At 37.4% G+C, this 18,536-nt stretch overlaps 1 protein-coding gene across 5 annotated transcripts in view; it reads left to right on the forward strand.

Annotated features, from left to right (window-relative positions):
- LOC131693474 (voltage-dependent T-type calcium channel subunit alpha-1G) overlaps positions 1 to 18,536 on the forward strand; it is an 83,825-nt gene that overhangs the window by 41,200 nt on the left and 24,089 nt on the right. For 4 of the 5 annotated variants that reach the window (XM_058981323.1, XM_058981324.1, XM_058981325.1 and 1 more), the window contains 2 exons: positions 7,867 to 8,070; positions 11,423 to 11,588. In XM_058981323.1, the coding sequence (XP_058837306.1) occupies positions 7,867 to 8,070; positions 11,423 to 11,588 (370 nt within the window). Of the gene's footprint in view, positions 1 to 7,866; positions 8,071 to 8,899; positions 9,024 to 11,422; positions 11,589 to 18,536 lie in introns of all 5 variants that reach the window. The other variant, XM_058981326.1, reaches the window with a different exon arrangement.

An 18,536-nucleotide genomic window follows, 5' to 3' on the forward strand; every position in this document is an offset into this window, starting at 1 on the left:
GGTAATTAGCGGAACATTCGTGTCTAATAATCATAGTGTGCTTTGTTTCTTTAGCCCTAGTAGGCAGGGGATCAAGTTACCACACGTTTTTACAAAAACCTCGTTTTGCCATGATTTCCAAAATTGTTCATAATACTGACAGGACATAGTATTCTGATTTACATATTATTAATAGCTCTTTCAATTCAAATTGACTACAAAATAGCGAATTTCGCAATTTAAATTTTTATTTTATTGAAAAGTTATGAGAAAAAAAGAAAAGTGGGATCAAGTGTACCCACTCTCCCCTATGGAATTTGGGTTTCGAATTTGTCTCATCAGAATCCAACACTAACTTAGTGACAGGACTAAGCAAGAGCCGGATTGACGCTAGGTCCAATTATTCTGGACTACCAGGACCATATCTTAGTCTGCTGGCGCCTTTGGTAGAGTCTCAATTATGCGCCTCTTGGCTGTCTACTTTGGCTTTCTTTTCAGTTCGACTTTCAAACAATCTTGTGTGTACCTGAGAATGATACTCCTTTCCTGACTTATGTTATGACTTAACCTCACTTTTTTATAAAGCATATCAAGATTTTAGCACCCCTGGCCGACCGTATGGTAGCCTAATGATACAGTCACTTGCTAATAAAATTTCAGATAAACTCAGACCATCTTGTGCATAATGCCACTTGGCGATGGAATCTATAACTATGTATTTTCTTCATTTATTTGAATGGTTTGTTGGCCTACTTGGTTCAAATTTGGAATATATCTATCTATTTACACCTGTTCAATGATGGGGGCCCCTTAGTTCAACAGTGACCAAAGGCCCCGAGTGGTCTTAAGAGGGCCCTGTAATCACCAGCTCGACACAGCGTTCAATGTTGTTATTCCACGATAGTTACCCATGTCAAGAAGGGTAAATGGCTGTATAACGGGTAGCTAGTTGCAAATAGCAATAAGCAGTCACTATTGAAATATTAAAAGAAAACTTCAACTGGTAGAGTACCTGTACCCTAGTTCATCTTAGGTCCTGTATTCATCCCACCCATTTGAACACATTAGTTACGGCAGTGTCTGCTCTCTCTATTCCACGCATTAGGTCAAATGATAGGGTGAATAAGGGTGCGTTTTACACGACTTTTCACTTCGCTCAAACGCAAGTATTTTACATTTTCCAAACCAGATTGTTACTGTTTCTTAAGAACGAAGCAAACATGCTGATACCTTATCGATGCTGAATTCCTCTGGATAAAGACTCGACACGTCAATCGATTGTTTATCATTTATCTATCAGTGTCATTCCAATCAAGCACGAGACCTGTCAATGTCATTCCAATCGAGCAGAAGACTTGTCAAATGTTGCAATCTGATAAATGAATTTTGGAAAGTATTGTGATAGTGAGTTAAAATATTTTGAATAACTTTCTGAATCGAATCTCTAAGGTAAGGTAAAACATATAACTTTCATCACTACGGTGCCTACTAAAAGTTGCTTCAACCATTGCAGCTGACCGTAATGTTGTAATATTCTGGTAAAAAGCAACCCATTGCGCACGAAGGTCGTAGTTTACCAGGAAGTGAAAAAAAAACAATATTTTTAAAACCGGCGGTAGTTTTACTGGTACAAAACTTCATACAGCACTTCATGATTAACAAATTATCGACGTTGCAACTCTGCAGTAGCTGTAGTATACGAGTCAACTGAAGTTAACGCTGTGACAGTAATACTAGTTTGCAGAAAATAATGTTGCCAAACCATTTTATTTAGTAGGGATAAGATGGCGAATCTTTATTCAGGAGATCACAGCAAGCTACGGTACCAAGCGGACGAAAAATAACGACTGTTCGCTGTTTCCATATTTCTCCGACACAATTGTGTTAGAAACGGTGAATAGATCTTTTTACGCGATTTAATACTCGAAAAGGTTTTTATAGTACAGTGTTGTGTTTTGTAACTGATGTTTTGTGGTTATTAAGAACAAATTGTGGAAACTGCTCCTGGGTGAAGATCTCTCCCTTGTACCAGAATCGTACCGGAAGATGCTCTTGAAAATTCAAAAGTTATCTGGAAGCGCACACGGAACAGCAGTTGAAGCTATTTTGAGCAAGGTTTTAGGAACTAAAAAGTCTGATCGATGAGGAAGTATGTTTGAAGTACTATGGACTTTAGAGTGATCGACGATACCACGGATCCGCTAACAAAACTGCAAGAGCTACACTAGTGTACAGCTGTTGGCAAGTTGCAATACTTGCGGCTACTCTGGACACTCAGTATTGCTGGTGAGACCATTTTATTTTTTCTTTACTTATTTTCTCCCAGCCATGTACGGAGCGAGTGCCAAGTAACAGTAATAAGTTTACTGCAATCATATGCTAATGTCAGCTGCCTCATAGAAATCTCAAAAAAATAAATGGGATATCGTTGGCATGATGTTCCGTGATGTGCACACCATCATGAGGTCATAGTATCTTATCTTCCATTTTGTTGAATGTTCTCTATTCTGAACATTACAACACAAAAAAGTAGAAAAAGGACAAATCGCTCCATGCAGAATCAACATAATTGATTAGAATTCATATTACAGATGGTTCCGTAGGGAGAAATTATTTCTGAAATGTATTCAAACTTTTGACCTGGACTATAGTTGCTAGTTATAGTTGCTGGATACAGTATTATATTCAACACATAACATGTTTATATTCATGTATGATTGATTTGGTTCACCCGATTTCGACAATTTTTTTTATCATTATTCCAGAGAGCGAGTAAAGGCGCTATAACCTTGGCTTTATAGGCAGGGCAGGTCTAATAACCTCTGCCCCATACCAGTAACGTAGGACCAAAGGAGTGACATTAACCCTCTTAGCCAAGTCACTCCCAACGATTTATCAAACCCCTATCAAATTGAAACGGTTGTGTACGGTTGTCCACGTTTCTTCCTTTTTCGAGGTTCAAAATGATTCGTTGATCAAATTCTTCATTAAATGAATAATTTGATTGCCGTATTATTTTGAATCATCTTCATTTTGTACGCTGCACAGTTGGCCTGGCCGCTCTAATGTTTGTGTCACATAGTATATGCACCACAAACATTAATATTGACAAGAAAAATTGTAGGCGAATGTTTGCAATTTTCCAGGATCCCTACATGTATTGGCTGTGTATGTGTAGACTAGACTAGACTAGATAAGATGGCGAATCTTTATTCAGTAATTCAGCGTCTTTATGATACCCATTTAAGCGCAATCCAATCACTGTAAGCCGAGTTACAATCGAAATAGTGTGACAGACCAATGCGATGAATATGGGCTCGCGTACCCTACAATTGAGAGATTCGATTATATTACGCTTTGGTTCTCGCATTCTGATTTATATTTATGTTTATATTTATATTTATATTTATATTTATATTTATATTTATATTTATATTTATATTTATATTTATATTTATATTTATATTTATATTTATATTTATATTTATATTTATATTTATATTTATATTTATATTTATATTTATATTTATATTTATATTTATATTTATATTTATATTTATATTTATATTTATATTTATATTTATATTTATATTTATATTTATATTTATATTTATATTTATATTTATATTTATATTTATATTTAACAATTTACGTCCATCTGACAATGAGTCTTAATGAACTAAATTACAAATAATTAACCTAAAGTGATAACAAACGATTTCTAAACTGTGCAGAACTAATGACGAAGTCGAAGTTGTCGGTAAAATCGTTGAAGCGACGGACCATTGCTAGTATCGAGCTGTTGGCAGCGTAGTTAGTGTTACGCATTTCAGTCGGCAGCAGTGTTCGAGGACGAAGGACATGGGTTGGTGCGTAGAGGTTAATTTGTGATAGGAGATCGGGAACATCATATTCGGCGAGAAGAAGCTTAGATACGAAGGTAGCTTGCGACGCGTGTCTACGATCTTCTAAAGTGTGTAGTCCTAGTAATCGACAACGGTCTTCGTATGGCAGCAAGTTCAGCGGATCATTCCAAGGCAATTGACGTAATGCATATCTTATGAATCTGCGCTGGACGGCTTCAATTCTTTGGCTCCAAGTTGCATGGTAGGGGCACCAGACGACGTTTGCGAATTCCAACTGTGAGCGCACCAGCGAACAATACAACGCTTTGAAGCACAAAGGGTCCCGGAATTCGTTGGATATTTTGAACATAAAACCTAGTAGACGATTAGCTTTGTCAATGATCGCTGAGAAGTGATGGGTGTACGTTAGCCTTTCATCAAGGATGACGCCCAAATCTTTTACATGATCAACGCGTTGCAACTGAGTTCCAGCGATGTTGTAGTTGAAAGTAAACATGTTCCTCGTTCGATGAAAGCTGATAACAAAGCATTTAGCAACACTAAGAACCATCATTTTTCTTTTACACCAACTATAAAAGGTATCAACGAGATACTGTAGCTCACGGCAATCGGCTTCTTTCCTTATAATTAGAAATATTTTCAAGTCATCGGCGAAGAATAGTCCTCCACGCATTAAGACGAAAGCCACATCATTCACGAACAGTGAAAACAGTAGCGGACCAAGTGTGATACCTTGAGGAACTCCAGAATGGTTGGAAAAGGACTCAGATTCATTGTCACCAATTTGAACAACGACTTTACGGTGAACAAGGTATGATCGAAGCCAACGGCAGCATCGGGCAGTGCATCCAAGTTTATCAAGCTTCGTTAGCAGAATCTCATGCTTAACAGTGTCGAAAGCAGCCTTAAGGTCTGTGTAGATCGTGCCTATCTGAAGTTGTTTGGGCATTTGTTCCGTACAAAAGGATGTGAAGGAGACCAGGTTCGTTTCCACCGATCGACCGGGAAAGAATCCGTGCTGACAAGTGCTTATGTAATGTTTACTAGCAGAGAACAGCACCTCGTTGACAAGTGATTCGAAAATTTTTGACTCGACTCTCAGCGAAGTGATTCCCCGGTAGTTCTCGATGTTGCTTTTGTCACCTTTCTTGTGTACCGGAAACATGACTGAACACTTCCAATCATCGGGGAATTTTTGCTGCTGAAATGACACATTGAAAAGGTGCGTCAGTGGAATCGATAAAATATCCGAACATTTTTTCAGAACAGCTGAAGGCATTGCACTTAGTCCTGGAGCATACGACGATTTTGTTTTTTATATTGCAGAGAGAACCGATTGTTCTGAAATGGTGAATACATCCATATCCACCGCACCAACGGGAACATCACGGGACGCGTTTTCGAGCTCGATGGCAGTTGGCGCATCAGTAGTGAAGACACTCGAGAAGTAACTGGCAAATAGGGAACACTTTGTCGCCGTCGTAGTCGCTACTTCGCCATTGTAAATCATCCTAGTCGGAAGACCCGTTTCCTTCCTCTTCGTATTAACAAAAGTCCCTTCGGATTTCGTTGTAAGTTTTGTTGGATGCGGTTCACATATCCTTTGTACAGCAATTTATTATAACAGCGGTACTCATTACTGGCTATTGTGAAAAAGCGCTTGAGAATAGGGCATCGTCGATTTTTGTACGCACGTAGAGCTTTGGCACGGATGCGTTTCAGATTCCGAAGCATTGCGTTCGACCAGGGAGGCTTCCTGGGAGGTTGATAATTTGGAACAGATTTTTCATCACAGTCAAGGAGTAAGCGATTATAGAGATCAACTGCAACATCTACATCCACTTGATCAAGTAGTACACTCCAGTCAATCAGCAACAGTGAGCGGCGTAGAGCTACTAGATCAGTTTTGCGAAAATTACGACGATTCACAGCTAAAGCTTCTTCATATAGTGGTGAACTAATGGTAGAAATGGATATGTCTAAAGCGGGATGATAGTTATCCAAAGGAACGATCGCACTGGAAGATTCACTCACAGAACACTCAGGAAAAGCATTCTCATTGACAAAGACAAGGTCAAGAAAACGAGATTGATGGTTGGAAACCGTGCTTACTTGACTTAGTCCGTGAAAAGCCATCCCGTCCAGAAGTAAGCGGCTGACAGGATTTGTTGTCGAGGATAGCGGGTTAGGGTAAGCGTACCCACGTCCAGAAGAAACCCACATGAGTCCTGGTTGGTTGAAATCGCCAAGGACTATCATCACATCGTTTGTATCTGCCTGAGAAGAAGCGCGCTCTATGGAGTCTAGGTGGAACTGCGTAATAGAACAATCAAGTCGTTTTTCTGGAAGAATGTAAACAGCTCCAATAAAGTAGTTCTTTCTTTGCGTAGTAATCTTCGTCCAAACTGCTTCAATGTTTGATGAACTATCCACACCAAACTCACAGAAGGCAAGTGCGGAAGAAACAGCGATTAAAACTCCCCCGCCGCAACCATGGATACTGTTACGAGCACCTCGATCCGCACGATAAACCGCGTAAGAATCCCCGAAGAGCTGCATCGATGTAATACGATCATCAAGCCAAGTTTCCGTTAGAACGAAAATATCGTAGTCGCCGTCAAGAGCAGCCAAGTACAAGTCCTCGATTTTCGTCCTGAGCCCTCTGACGTTTTGGTAATACAACCGCAAACCATCGACGCCATATGCAAAGCTTCCCGACAAATTGCAAGGACGTGATGTACCCGATGGCAAGCTGGAACCCAGAAGGTTTTCAGGAAGCGGATCGTCATTTAAAGCAAAATACTCGCCTGAGAAGAGAGTTGGGAAGACCCCCTCACAACCTCCGAACGCAGGGCCGGGACGACTAAGCTGGTCGCTGGCTGGTAGCACGACTGCGTCGGAGCGCTCGGGTGATTGAGAGAGTGTGCACGTTACAGTTATGGTTGCTTATGCGTAACTTTGACTTGGAGCTTAGTGAATCAAGCGAAAACTCGATGAAACAAATATTTTAGGCTTACAAGATAAAAACCAGAACAAATCAGTTTTTTTCTACGGCATCCCAGGACACTAGGATTGTCAAGTCAAAACTAGGGCATGTCCTGGGAAACCAGGACGTATGACCAGTCATTGGCCACCCTATGCAAACGATGTTAAATATAATAATGAGTGAATCTAATTTCCACAACTGCCATAACATTGTTCAATATCGAATAACTTTTGCCCGGCTTGAATAATCAAATGACCTGCTGTTGACCGGTGTATCGTACATTTCATCAGAGAAAATTGGTGTCTTCTTTATCAAAATTGCGGTTGCCGTGACTCGAATGTTCCCGTCGTCTTTTCGAAACGATTAGCCTAGATCCCACTGATGTTCGTCCATCGCCTCCGAATGTAATGCAGTTTGCTCTCAAAGCGGCAAAAGACAATTTTTGTAACTTCTAAAAAATAGAAATATGTATCAATCTGAAACAAGCAACTTAGATTCGACGTCAACAAGCGCGTTTAACTGAATGAGAATCTAACTGAATCAGCCCCTGTGCTAAAGCTGTCTTCACACGGAACATTAATTCAAAAACAGACTGAAACAGACTATCGTCAGACTGGAAGCCTTGCCAATCTTTGTCGGTTTGATGCCTGTGAGGAAAGATAGCTGAAAATGTGACTCTCTAAAAAATCCACGCTGTATTGATACTTCACTAGTATTTGCTCGGTTTACTGGTGTAGGAATAACAAAACTTTTCAAAAAGGGCGCTGGAAGGATCGCCATTGAAGAGATTATTATTTCATTCCGAGGGAGTTACCCAATAGGGAAATTCGGACGACAGTTGACTGACGAAAGATGAAGAGTCACCCGAGTTGGTTGAGGGCATGTTGGAATTGGAAGCGTGTGTGTCTATGTTTAGTAGCCTGCAGAGGTTTATAATGTACCTGGGTTATCCAACACGTATTCGATTGCATCCCACACAACCATTAGTTGTACATATACCATCAATAATAAATTATATTAAAAATTTTTTTGCAGCGTCGTTGAACTCGGACAAGCCTATCTAGGAGAAGGACAGGGAAACTCGGGACTGAGCGTACTGAGGACGTTCCGGCTATTACGTATATTGAAACTAGTCCGGTTCATGCCTAACCTTCGACGCCAGCTATTTGTGATGCTGAGAACTATGGACAATGTTGCAATTTTCTTTTCACTGCTAATACTATTTATTTTCATATTCAGGTGAGTACTAGCATTTTTACGGTAACGATAAATTATTAAAAATAATACTAAATCTTAAAACGGTATTTAATGCAAAAAAAATTAAGCATAAACCTACTTATCATGGTAATTTTATTGGAATATACAAACGTAACATTATTACTTACGGTTTTGATAACTAAATTGATCAGTCGTCACGGGATCTTTCGAATACGCTTCCTGTGTTTGAACCTAGCATGTCAGGTTCAAAAAAATGTACAAACTTGTTCCGGTATTCTAAAACGACGTAATACAAAACAATGCATGTAGATAAAAGTCCTTACTGGAAAGAAGGTTTATCCGATATTCTCAGAGAAAAGGCGGGGTTTTAAGTGAGAAATCGGATGTTGTGCTGCGTTTAGATTACTTAGAGATTCTAACAAGTAATTGATTTAGATATTTTGTCGGTTTTGAATTCTTTTAACTTGTTCATATCTATTATCCTACTTATTATTTACTAATTATTTTTGATCGATTGAAATTAATTTTAATTCACATATCCGTACAGAATTTTTGTAAAGTGTTTGAAATTTTGTGACATTTGCATGTCGATCAAAGTCTTTCAAGAGTGAATAAAATATTTAACCAAAATATTTGCAGGTTTTTAAATCTCCAATCCAGACTAAAAAATGAGATAAGTAGAGCAAGTTTAAAAGAACAGTTTAACTCATTCCTCACTGCTACTCCGTCTTTTCTATTAGAACTTTACCCCTGTTGTGACGATGTTGATATTAACATCAACACATTTATTTGATTTAATTAGAAAAAAAATAACAAATGAATAAATAAAATCTTATCAATGTTTCCTAAGTATCCTCGGGATGAATCTGTTTGGTTGCAAGTTCTGCGATAAAAATGAGACAACCGGTGGTGAAGAGGAATGTGATAGGAAAAATTTTGACAGCCTCTTGTGGGCATTGGTGACAGTGTTCCAGGTATACTACAATAATTGCCACTTTTAACAACCCCCTTTTTTCTGTTTCGCTTCCTTTGTACATGCTCATGCATCATATAACGAGTTTATTAAAGTGCACCAGTTTATGAATCGAATTCATGGTAAAAAAAACCAATCCTATAAGTTCGAATTTTATATATATATAGTATGCTCACTTCTTAATTCAAATGCTTTTTCGTTCCTTTTAATCAAACGTAAGCTGTAGTCTCAGTTGTTAACAAATTCGATCATGTTGTATACAGCAAAATTTTGTGCGACTCCTAAACACACATATTAAACTAATATGTGTATTATAAGATATATTTTTTTTGTTTTGTTCCACGTGCTTGTATTTATACCGGTTACTATTCTCGATTAATTAAGGATGTTTTGTAATAGACAATTTTTCGAAATATGCTTTGTTGCTGCCACGTTTCTTAATGTTTACTTGACTAAGATGAATGAGAACGTGTTCGTTCACTATCGAATTGCGGAAACCAGCATCTCAATATTGATTATTTAGCTGTATACTAATCTTAACTAGATGGTGGTAAGGTCGAGAAAACATTATTCAAAGTTAAACTAATTTAAGGTAAGTCCATGATGAAATATGCGTTGTTTGTTTATTATTGCCATTGTTTTCATAGCTCTACTCTGGAAATGAAATTTCCTTTGTTAGTATCTTTTATTATCATTTTCTACTGACGGTCTGATGTATAACTCTACCATAATTTTTAAAAAACTTCGTTATGGAAAACGAGAGCCTCTCTTTGTTTGCTTGTACTTTCGATTATTAAGCTCTTATTTTAAAATTTTACAATACGTGAAAAAGAAAAACGTTGATTTAGACTAGCAGATTATGTAAAAAGATTAGAAATAAACTTAAATCCGACGATGTTGTTGAAGTAGAAAGTTATTGAAGAGAAGCTTTCATTTGCAATAACGTTGTTTTCAAAAATTAAGGTGGAATTAAACAGCGCAATAACTTCGAAACCACGTGCAAAAATTGGGGAGCTACCTAGTGAGGATATGCCTTCATGTCATGAATTCAATTCGTCCGCTCAGAAGTTGTTGGTTTTCATTCTTCGATTCGTCTAAACTGACTAATCTTTTCATACACTAACGCCAATTTTTTTGTTGCGAATCCCATCTTTTTTCGCGTCTTTTGCCGAAATATGCACAGCCGTGCACACAGCAAACAAAATTTTTGGGTGACAAATGTTTACAGTAAGCTAAAAATTAGTAAACAAACATCACTTTGTTGAGATAGCATATTGTGAATTTGCTGTCTGCACGACTGAGCTGAAATTGCTGATCTAAAATAAGTGTGTGCTAGTTCAACGGAAAACTTAGTAGGCGGCGCGTTAGTTTGAGTCTTATAAAGAGAAACGTCACGCTCATTTTGCACAAAAATATGTTTAATACATAGTTATATATGGTTTCACAATTGCCCCAAAATAAATCGAAATAGTTTATTGCTTTTTTTATTTACACAAAATCATCAACTATTCAAGATTGATATTCTTTAAATATTGAGATGAAATAACATAACATAATAACAAAAACCAGCGTTTATACACTCTACAATTTTTGTAGAGATAGCTGGGCCTATTTTCAATTGTCCCACACGCGTCTGTTTATTCAGATGAACATTTATCATCTGTAATGATAGTTTCACCAACTTGGTTTACCCTGAAAATGTTAGTAGTATTTTTCAATCGAAGTAAGCCGTCAAATGTCAACTTTTTCAGAAATAAATTTTATTACTGCACTATATTTATTGGTTGCAATTCTTCAAATGTTATTAATATTTTAACGGTAGTGCATTGTGTCAAGTATATATTAAAATACTAAATTAACCATGAGAATCAACAATCAGACAAAACAGTGTGCTACCGTCTATTAGCAAACTACATTACTTACATTTTAGTTCAACCTTTTAACCATACATCGCTTTCAAAGTATTTATAATATTAACAATCTTAGTTTACTACCATGCGCTAAACATCAGATTAAATATCTATATGCAAGAGCATGTGGATTTTGTCATGTTCTATATGTGTTTCCATTTATTTTTTCCTTTCACTATACGCCACAAATAGACTCGACGAGTTTTTACTCATAGTCCTTCATCCTTTTTTCCAAACACAGCAACATATGTGAGTTTTTCGATATTGGAACAATGGACCATTCTCATGCTGAAACAACAATTAGTATGTTCTAGAAGAGAGAAAGAGAGTTTGAGTCTTTCGCCGACTATATACATAACAAAATGATTTGTTTTTCACAATAAATTACCATGGACATAAATACAAACAGTAAATAAAACTCTTAACAAGCCTAAAACATCAGATGCATTTACACAATACATCAATCATAACATTCGATAATAATTTATAGCATCCTTGGCATGTACTTATTCGGAGGTAAGTTTTGTAAGTTTGTCGATGAATATGGACAAGAAAGGGAATGCACTTGTCCAGAAATTGTCTCCAAACATCCACTGTGTGAGTGTGACCGAAAACACTTCAACAATATTCTCTGGGCAACGGTTACAGTGTTTCAAGTAAGTAGCGCAAAACATACATTCATCGTATTTAAAAAGTGTCGTAAATCACTAATTTCGCAAATTCAATTTGTTTCGTATCGTTTGACGCATTTGATGTTGCTAAATAGAAGCTGCATCATGAAACTTTTTTTTTTCACTTTGTCGCATGTTTGGAATCTTTTAACAATTGATAGCGCGAAACGAGGTTTCTTGAAATGATGGAACTATTTACTCTAACTTGTTGCAATCAAAACTGTCAATCCTTGCGGTTCATGAATTTGAAACATATTATATTAAAACAGTAATACCTAATCCTACATTCCAAATTTTCTCAATTGTTCCATAAATCCGAATACGTATTGTGCCAACAATATGTTAAAACTGATCGCAGCTTCTAATTTACAAATTTGTCTCCTAATGACAATACATCAAAATAATAACGATACAGACGATCGCAGCAAGCAGTCATACCATTTGTTTAGCAAACATGCCGCATATAATCAAAATTTGTAACAAAGAAACCCCGTTTCACGGCCTACTTCGGAACGAGTTTACCCGTCAATTTATTTAAGACTCATACAGAATGCTTTGTCACTGACGAAGCATAACCATCCGCTATGAAAAATCTTTATAACCAATAATTACATTCTTGGACAAGGTCTAGCAATTAAATGGCCCTCCATATATGTGAATTAGAAGTGTACTATTTTGTCGCTACTATACCAGTAATCAAGGATGTACCTTTGGAAGGATTAAAAATACTGTTTCTTGAATTCTAGTTTGTGTCGGCGCTAGTGTTTTCTTCTAGTGTTGTGCATTAATTTACGATATAGACCAAGCCCAATGGCATGTAATATAGTAAATACGAGTTATTTTAATGTTCTTCTAAGACTACCGTGTCCACGAGGAAAAGATTTTATAGTATAGACATATTTTAGTAACTTTTCAAGAATCAATTATTTCCGAAACAGTAGGCGCAATTGATCGGACAACTGATAGTACCGTTGTAAACGCAGCGCCTACTATTTTCAAAATGTTTTGGTGTATAGTGCGAGAATAAGAGCAAGTGTAGAGAAAATTGTCGAGTGTAGGCTTTCATGACATTTCACAAGCACTTGAATCCATTCAGAGAAAGTCTCTTGCCTGTATCATATTCATGAAGAATCAGGGATCGGAATATATTAGCTCTATTGGCACATTCACCATGTTATTCGGATATTTGTGCCTGGCCCTCTCATCTCATCACTTTTCTGGCAGGGGTAGGCTGTGGTTGTCAAATCACATATATTTTGCGCGTACCCAACATCTCGCCTCGGTCCAGCACTTTGGACCCCGTTTTTTGGTTACTTCACCCCAAAAAGGGAATATAGGGTAAGCGGTTTCGCATACCTCGTGTACTAGTCGTTGACATATTTGTAAAAGGTATTATTTATTGCTGTTTAACCGTGATAATCATGTCCGGTCCAGCTGATATTGGGTACGAAATACTTGCTAGACAGCGTCCCCCTGTTTCCTGGAGGAAGGGTAAGGGGTCATGCATAAATGACGTAGCATTTTAGGGGGTAGGGGGGGTACACCAAATTTGTGACGAAGTGTGACGAGGGGGAGGGTAGGGTCAGAAGTTGTGCGACGTAGCATTAAGTTTAATTTTTTTGGCGGGCATCAAAACCCATTAATTAGAAAAAACAATTTAATGTTCCTCCATTCCTAAGTTGATTTTCACGCGGTTTTTCATTTTGTAAATTTTACTGTTCGCGGAATGGCAGGCTCGCAAAGAAAAGGATAGATTTTTCATGCGGATTTAAATTTCTACATTAGTTAGCTAATATTTCTAACTAGTAGACTTATTTTGGTAGCTGAATTAAATTTTCTTTCGGATTCAATCAAAGAAAATTTAGTAATTTAGTTGAGCTTATGCTTCCTAAAATCGTTGGCAGCTGCAGCTTTGTGAACTTTTCTTCATGCTTTATGACATGTAAAATTCTAAACAAAACTATCCACACTATATTTGTCTTGTAATGGGCTTCTTTTGTAGGTAATTTGCTGTTATAATGAAAATGTTGATAAAAGTCGTCAAACATTTTGTAAGGACATATATTTAAAAGAATTGAAAAACATATGTAATTTTTTCATCTCTCGGTCACGTTGCGGGGGGGGGGTTAGAGATATGCTACGTCATTTACAAGGGGGAGGTTAGAATTTTGTGACCAAATGCTACGAGGGGGAGGGAGGGATCGAAAATCGCCAGAAAAAAGCTACGTCATTTGTGTACGGCCCCTAAGAAAGATAAACAATAAACAGCCTGGAACCTTCACTCCCGAATGAATAATGAACTTCACAAAAGAAGCCTGGAGCTCTTTACCACACCGACCTAGCAAGAATGGTTTTTGGCTCCCCTCATCTTTGTATGGGGAACCAAAAATCTGTATGCACAATTATATTATTACAGGGCAGTTACATATCAAATGAAATGAAGTTCCGTAAATGGATTTACAAAGATCGCACGAATAGTACTCAACACACTGAATAGCTGTTCGCCTGTTTGTGCCAAGGGTAATGAACTGCACCGATTGCAAACAGTTAGGCCACGCCGCCACCTATTGTGGCCATAAGAAACGTTGCGGTAAATACGAGGGAGATCATGAGGATGATTCCTGCGGCAGAGAAACTGAAAAGAAAATTTCGGGGCCCTGCACATGGTCTTCCATCATGGCCTGCATACAAACAGCGCGAGGATAAAATTAAGCTGTATAATGCACTATGACGCAAGGTCTCAGATAAAGGATTCCCTTCAGGCACGATCTATTCCACCCAATTTCCCAGGATATGATGACAAATGGTGGTCGGTATTACTAGTTTCATGACAGCTGTAACTTTTTTTACATAAGATAACTATTCTTCCCCCTCTTGTATATCAAACTGGATTCCTAGTATTAAGATAGCTGTGAAATTTTTCCTCTTAATATAAAAATTCTTTATCATTGTAATCGCCAAATTTTAAAATATTTAAAATGCGATTCAAAAAGAATGTGGCTCTGTCAAACTAACAGATTTGTGCCTTTCAAATTAACGAACTGAATAAAAAACCATTTAAAATGCTACATTCTTCGATTTGAGTTCGACACGCGATTACAAATTTAGATCTCGAATCCGTGAACTAAGTGCTTTTAGGGCAACCTGACTGTCAGAGCAAAACTAGATTCTTTGACCGTAAATTCCCTGTTGAAGTGCCGATTCTACACCATACAGAATCGTGAAGATTTTGAGACAAGAATTACTTCAACGTAACCTGATCTGCGACAATAATGTCAGAGTCAAAGAACTATAACGGACGAGCTCCGGTTGTAATCCTTCGTTGCGCGAAAAGACGCCATTGCTCAACAACACTCTCCAACCTTTAACTCCGGAACCAGAAGTCCGATCAATTAAGTAATCAATTACAGCTTATGGGAGTGTTATACCTTTTATTTGAAACTATTGTGCAAATCACAATAGTTTCAAAAAAACTAAACTAGTGAGATTTTAAACAACATACACATGCATACAGACATTTTCTGATCCCGACGAACTGAGCCGTATGGTATATGAGATTCGATCCTCGATAAAAAAAGTCGGTTTTCAAAGTGATTGCATATCTTTTCTTTGAGAAGGGCAAAACCAATTCAGATACACTAGAAGTTTGAGGGCATCGTGGCCGAATACTCTAGTGATACAGCGACGATTCGGGATAATTCAACCCACGATCTCGCAAACGAATTTATAAGTGCCGTCTCCAACGCCACACATATGCGCGTTTCCACGAGATCATGAATCGGTCACGTCTGGAAACCCATACCCTCGGTCCAAGCAGCCTACACCCATTCCTGCAGTTGGATTATGCTCAAAAAATAAATGACGCTCATATACAGTGGACAACAAGTTTCAGAGCAACATTGCCGGGCACACTAGTGATATGGAGGAACTCACTCTCTTCTAGGTACTGAACCGTACACTTAAAAAATTGAATAACAGGCTCGCCACTCGCGTGGGCATTGGAAAGCACACACGGTTATACAAACGAATTACAGATTTTTCAAAAAGAGATTTTTCAAACCCGAAAAAGAGGCGAATGACCTCTGTAATGGAAATATAAAAAGGCCTACGCGACCAAACACGTTAATATACAAACATTCGAATCCTTCACAATCATCCATGCGCACCATCCATAGACCTGCGATTTCGCAAACATGAAGATGCAATTACAGTGAATGCTTCTGATAGTGAGCTTTTCCGAGAATCCAGCACCACAGCTCCAGTTGAATCACTTTATAAAAAGAGTTCCACTTTTCGTTTTTGATATTCACACATCTCGACACTAAACGATCACCACGGCAAGAATTGAACTAGCAGTTTACTTTGCTCTTTAGACAATGCACGTCCGATATGGGGCACTGCAGAGGCGGGAGGCTGAGATTTCGATTCTGAAATGAACTTTGTACTATTGTAATACCTGATAACCTCAAATAATGCAAATAAGCGAAACATTGAGATGATTTTGAATTTAAAACTGATTTTAGATTTTTCAATAAGTCGAGAATTTTCGGAGGGAGAATTCCGGACTCCCACGACCCTCCCCTGGATCCTCCACTGTCCTACGTCAGTAAATTCTACACTACGTTTTTTAGAAGGATGTCGCTCTGACATTAGGGAAGGATATATATTGGTATTTTCTGAATGCCAAAAATGTTTGTTTTTAACGAGAGCACCGCAATCATTCATAAAAAACAAAACAAAAACTATGAAGTCCAAATATATTACCTTCCAAAGTCATCCGAAACTATCAACTTCTTTTTGATTTTCTATTGTGATAAATATTCAATACATTCCATTCAATTGGTAAAATCTTTATCAATTATTAACCTTCCGGCAGTCGCGCTAGTGCACTGAGTGCATGCTGCTCTGAAAATATAGCTAAATCGTCTTAGGGCATACACGGCTGCTCGTTCAGTGGGCTATAAGCGCGACTTCGGAGAGTTTATGTTTTATGACAGCCATAAAAATCATTGGATTTTTGTCAAAAATGCTATTTATTTACACAAGAAGAAATTGTCTATCTAAATCTATCTATCTCTCTATATAAAAGTCAATGTTTGTACGTATATGATTTATGGACTCTCAAACGGCTTAACCGATTGCTGTCAAAAGTTATACATAGTAGGCATTGGGGCGTATTTTTGTGCTATTGGTTGGGGATTATTTGCCCGCTAGATGGCGTTTCGGAACAAATTGTGTTTTCCTCCTATTTCGTTGAAAGTCGCAGCAATGCGCGATGCGTATTAGCTAATATATATACAAAACTCAATGTTTGTATGTATGTGATTTATGGAATCAAAAACGGCTTAACCGATCCCCGTAAAAATTTATACGTAGTAGATATATGTTATGGAGCGTGTTTGTGTGCTGTGGACTGGGGATTATCTGCACGCCAGATGGCGATTCGACAAAAATTGCGTTTTAATCCTATTTCGTTGAAAGTCGCAGCAACGCGCGACGGGTATTAGCTAGTTGAATATAAAGTTACGTCCATGCATCTTGCAGTTATGCTTATCATTTTTTTGTGAATCAAACTACCTAATCAGTGTACCTGGTTGAAAATCTAACGTAAAGCTAAATTACTCTATTGTACTAGCCAGCTTTCGGTATGTTCTTATGACTGATCGGGAATTCCTAGACTTTACTTATTCCCAAAGCTATGCAAAATCTATTTTATTACTCTCGATTACTGATTTCCTTTTACTACCAGCATTGCATTTTGGTTCTTGGGTACTTGGTATTCGAAAAATATAGTATTCAAATATTTTCTGTGCAAATTTGAAAATATATCATTGGCGGAATCGAAACGGCGATTTGGATTTAAATGCGTACATCGATGGGCTTTCTACCAGATTTGAGGCATTAATCTATGTTTGTCAGTTGACTATTTAGGATCTTTAGACGTGGGTTAGTTTTAAAGGAAAACCGTACGTGATTATTAGATACACAAGGTGTCATTTAAATGTAGCACTGAAAAAGTGTTGTCTACCCAACATTATATCAAAAGTATAAATTAAATAAAATCGAGTAATAGTTTGAATGCTTACTTCAAATGACAATATCTCAGCGGCTCAGTTACCGATTATAATTATTATTTCATTATTGAACAGATAGTCATTTTATCAAGAAATTCCCTTATGAATAATACAAAATAGATATTTTTACCACAAATTATAGACAACATAATCATTCTCAATTGCCTCAGTATCTGACACTAACTTAATGACAGAACTAAGCTAGTGGAGAGGAACCCGAAACGAACCTCCACAACTAGTTTAGTTTTAAGTTTCGTACCCATTTCGCGCAAAGGTAGTTTTAAACAAGGTTTCCTCAGTCGAGAAAAAATAGTTTTTTCCTAAATTTTTCTCCATTACACAGTGGCTCAAAACAGCGTTTTGAGGTACTTAATTCATTGGAGTCAAAACTGTCCATATTAGCGATTTCACATATTCTACAATGTTTGTGTGTGTAAAAAGCGCCATCTTTTGGTAATATTTTTTTTTCAAATTGATCGTAGTAGGCTACAGAAAATTTAACTTTTGAACCGAAAGAGATAGCGCTCGGCTGTCTTCGACAAAGTTGTAGAGGAGAGTATTTTTATAAATTTTATAGAAGACATGTTGTTATGATAGCTGGTGTTCAAAGACGCTTTCGCTTGATTTCCTGAGTGTCGCGCACTCTGTGTACTAGTGCGTCTACCGGAAGGTTAACACTGATATTGAATGATTTTCCAATTTTTTTTTCATAAAACGTTTATTTGACACGGCATTTGCAAAAGTTTTTTTACGGCGGGTTTTTTTTACATAACATATTACAAAGTTTCTTAAGACTATCACGTTATAAAAAAAAACACTTTCTAATGCTAACACTTAGGATAATCATCATTTTGAATGT

The sequence above is a fragment of the Topomyia yanbarensis genome, chromosome 3, assembly GCF_030247195.1.
Source record: "Topomyia yanbarensis strain Yona2022 chromosome 3, ASM3024719v1, whole genome shotgun sequence".
NCBI classification, from domain to species: domain Eukaryota; kingdom Metazoa; phylum Arthropoda; class Insecta; order Diptera; family Culicidae; genus Topomyia; species Topomyia yanbarensis.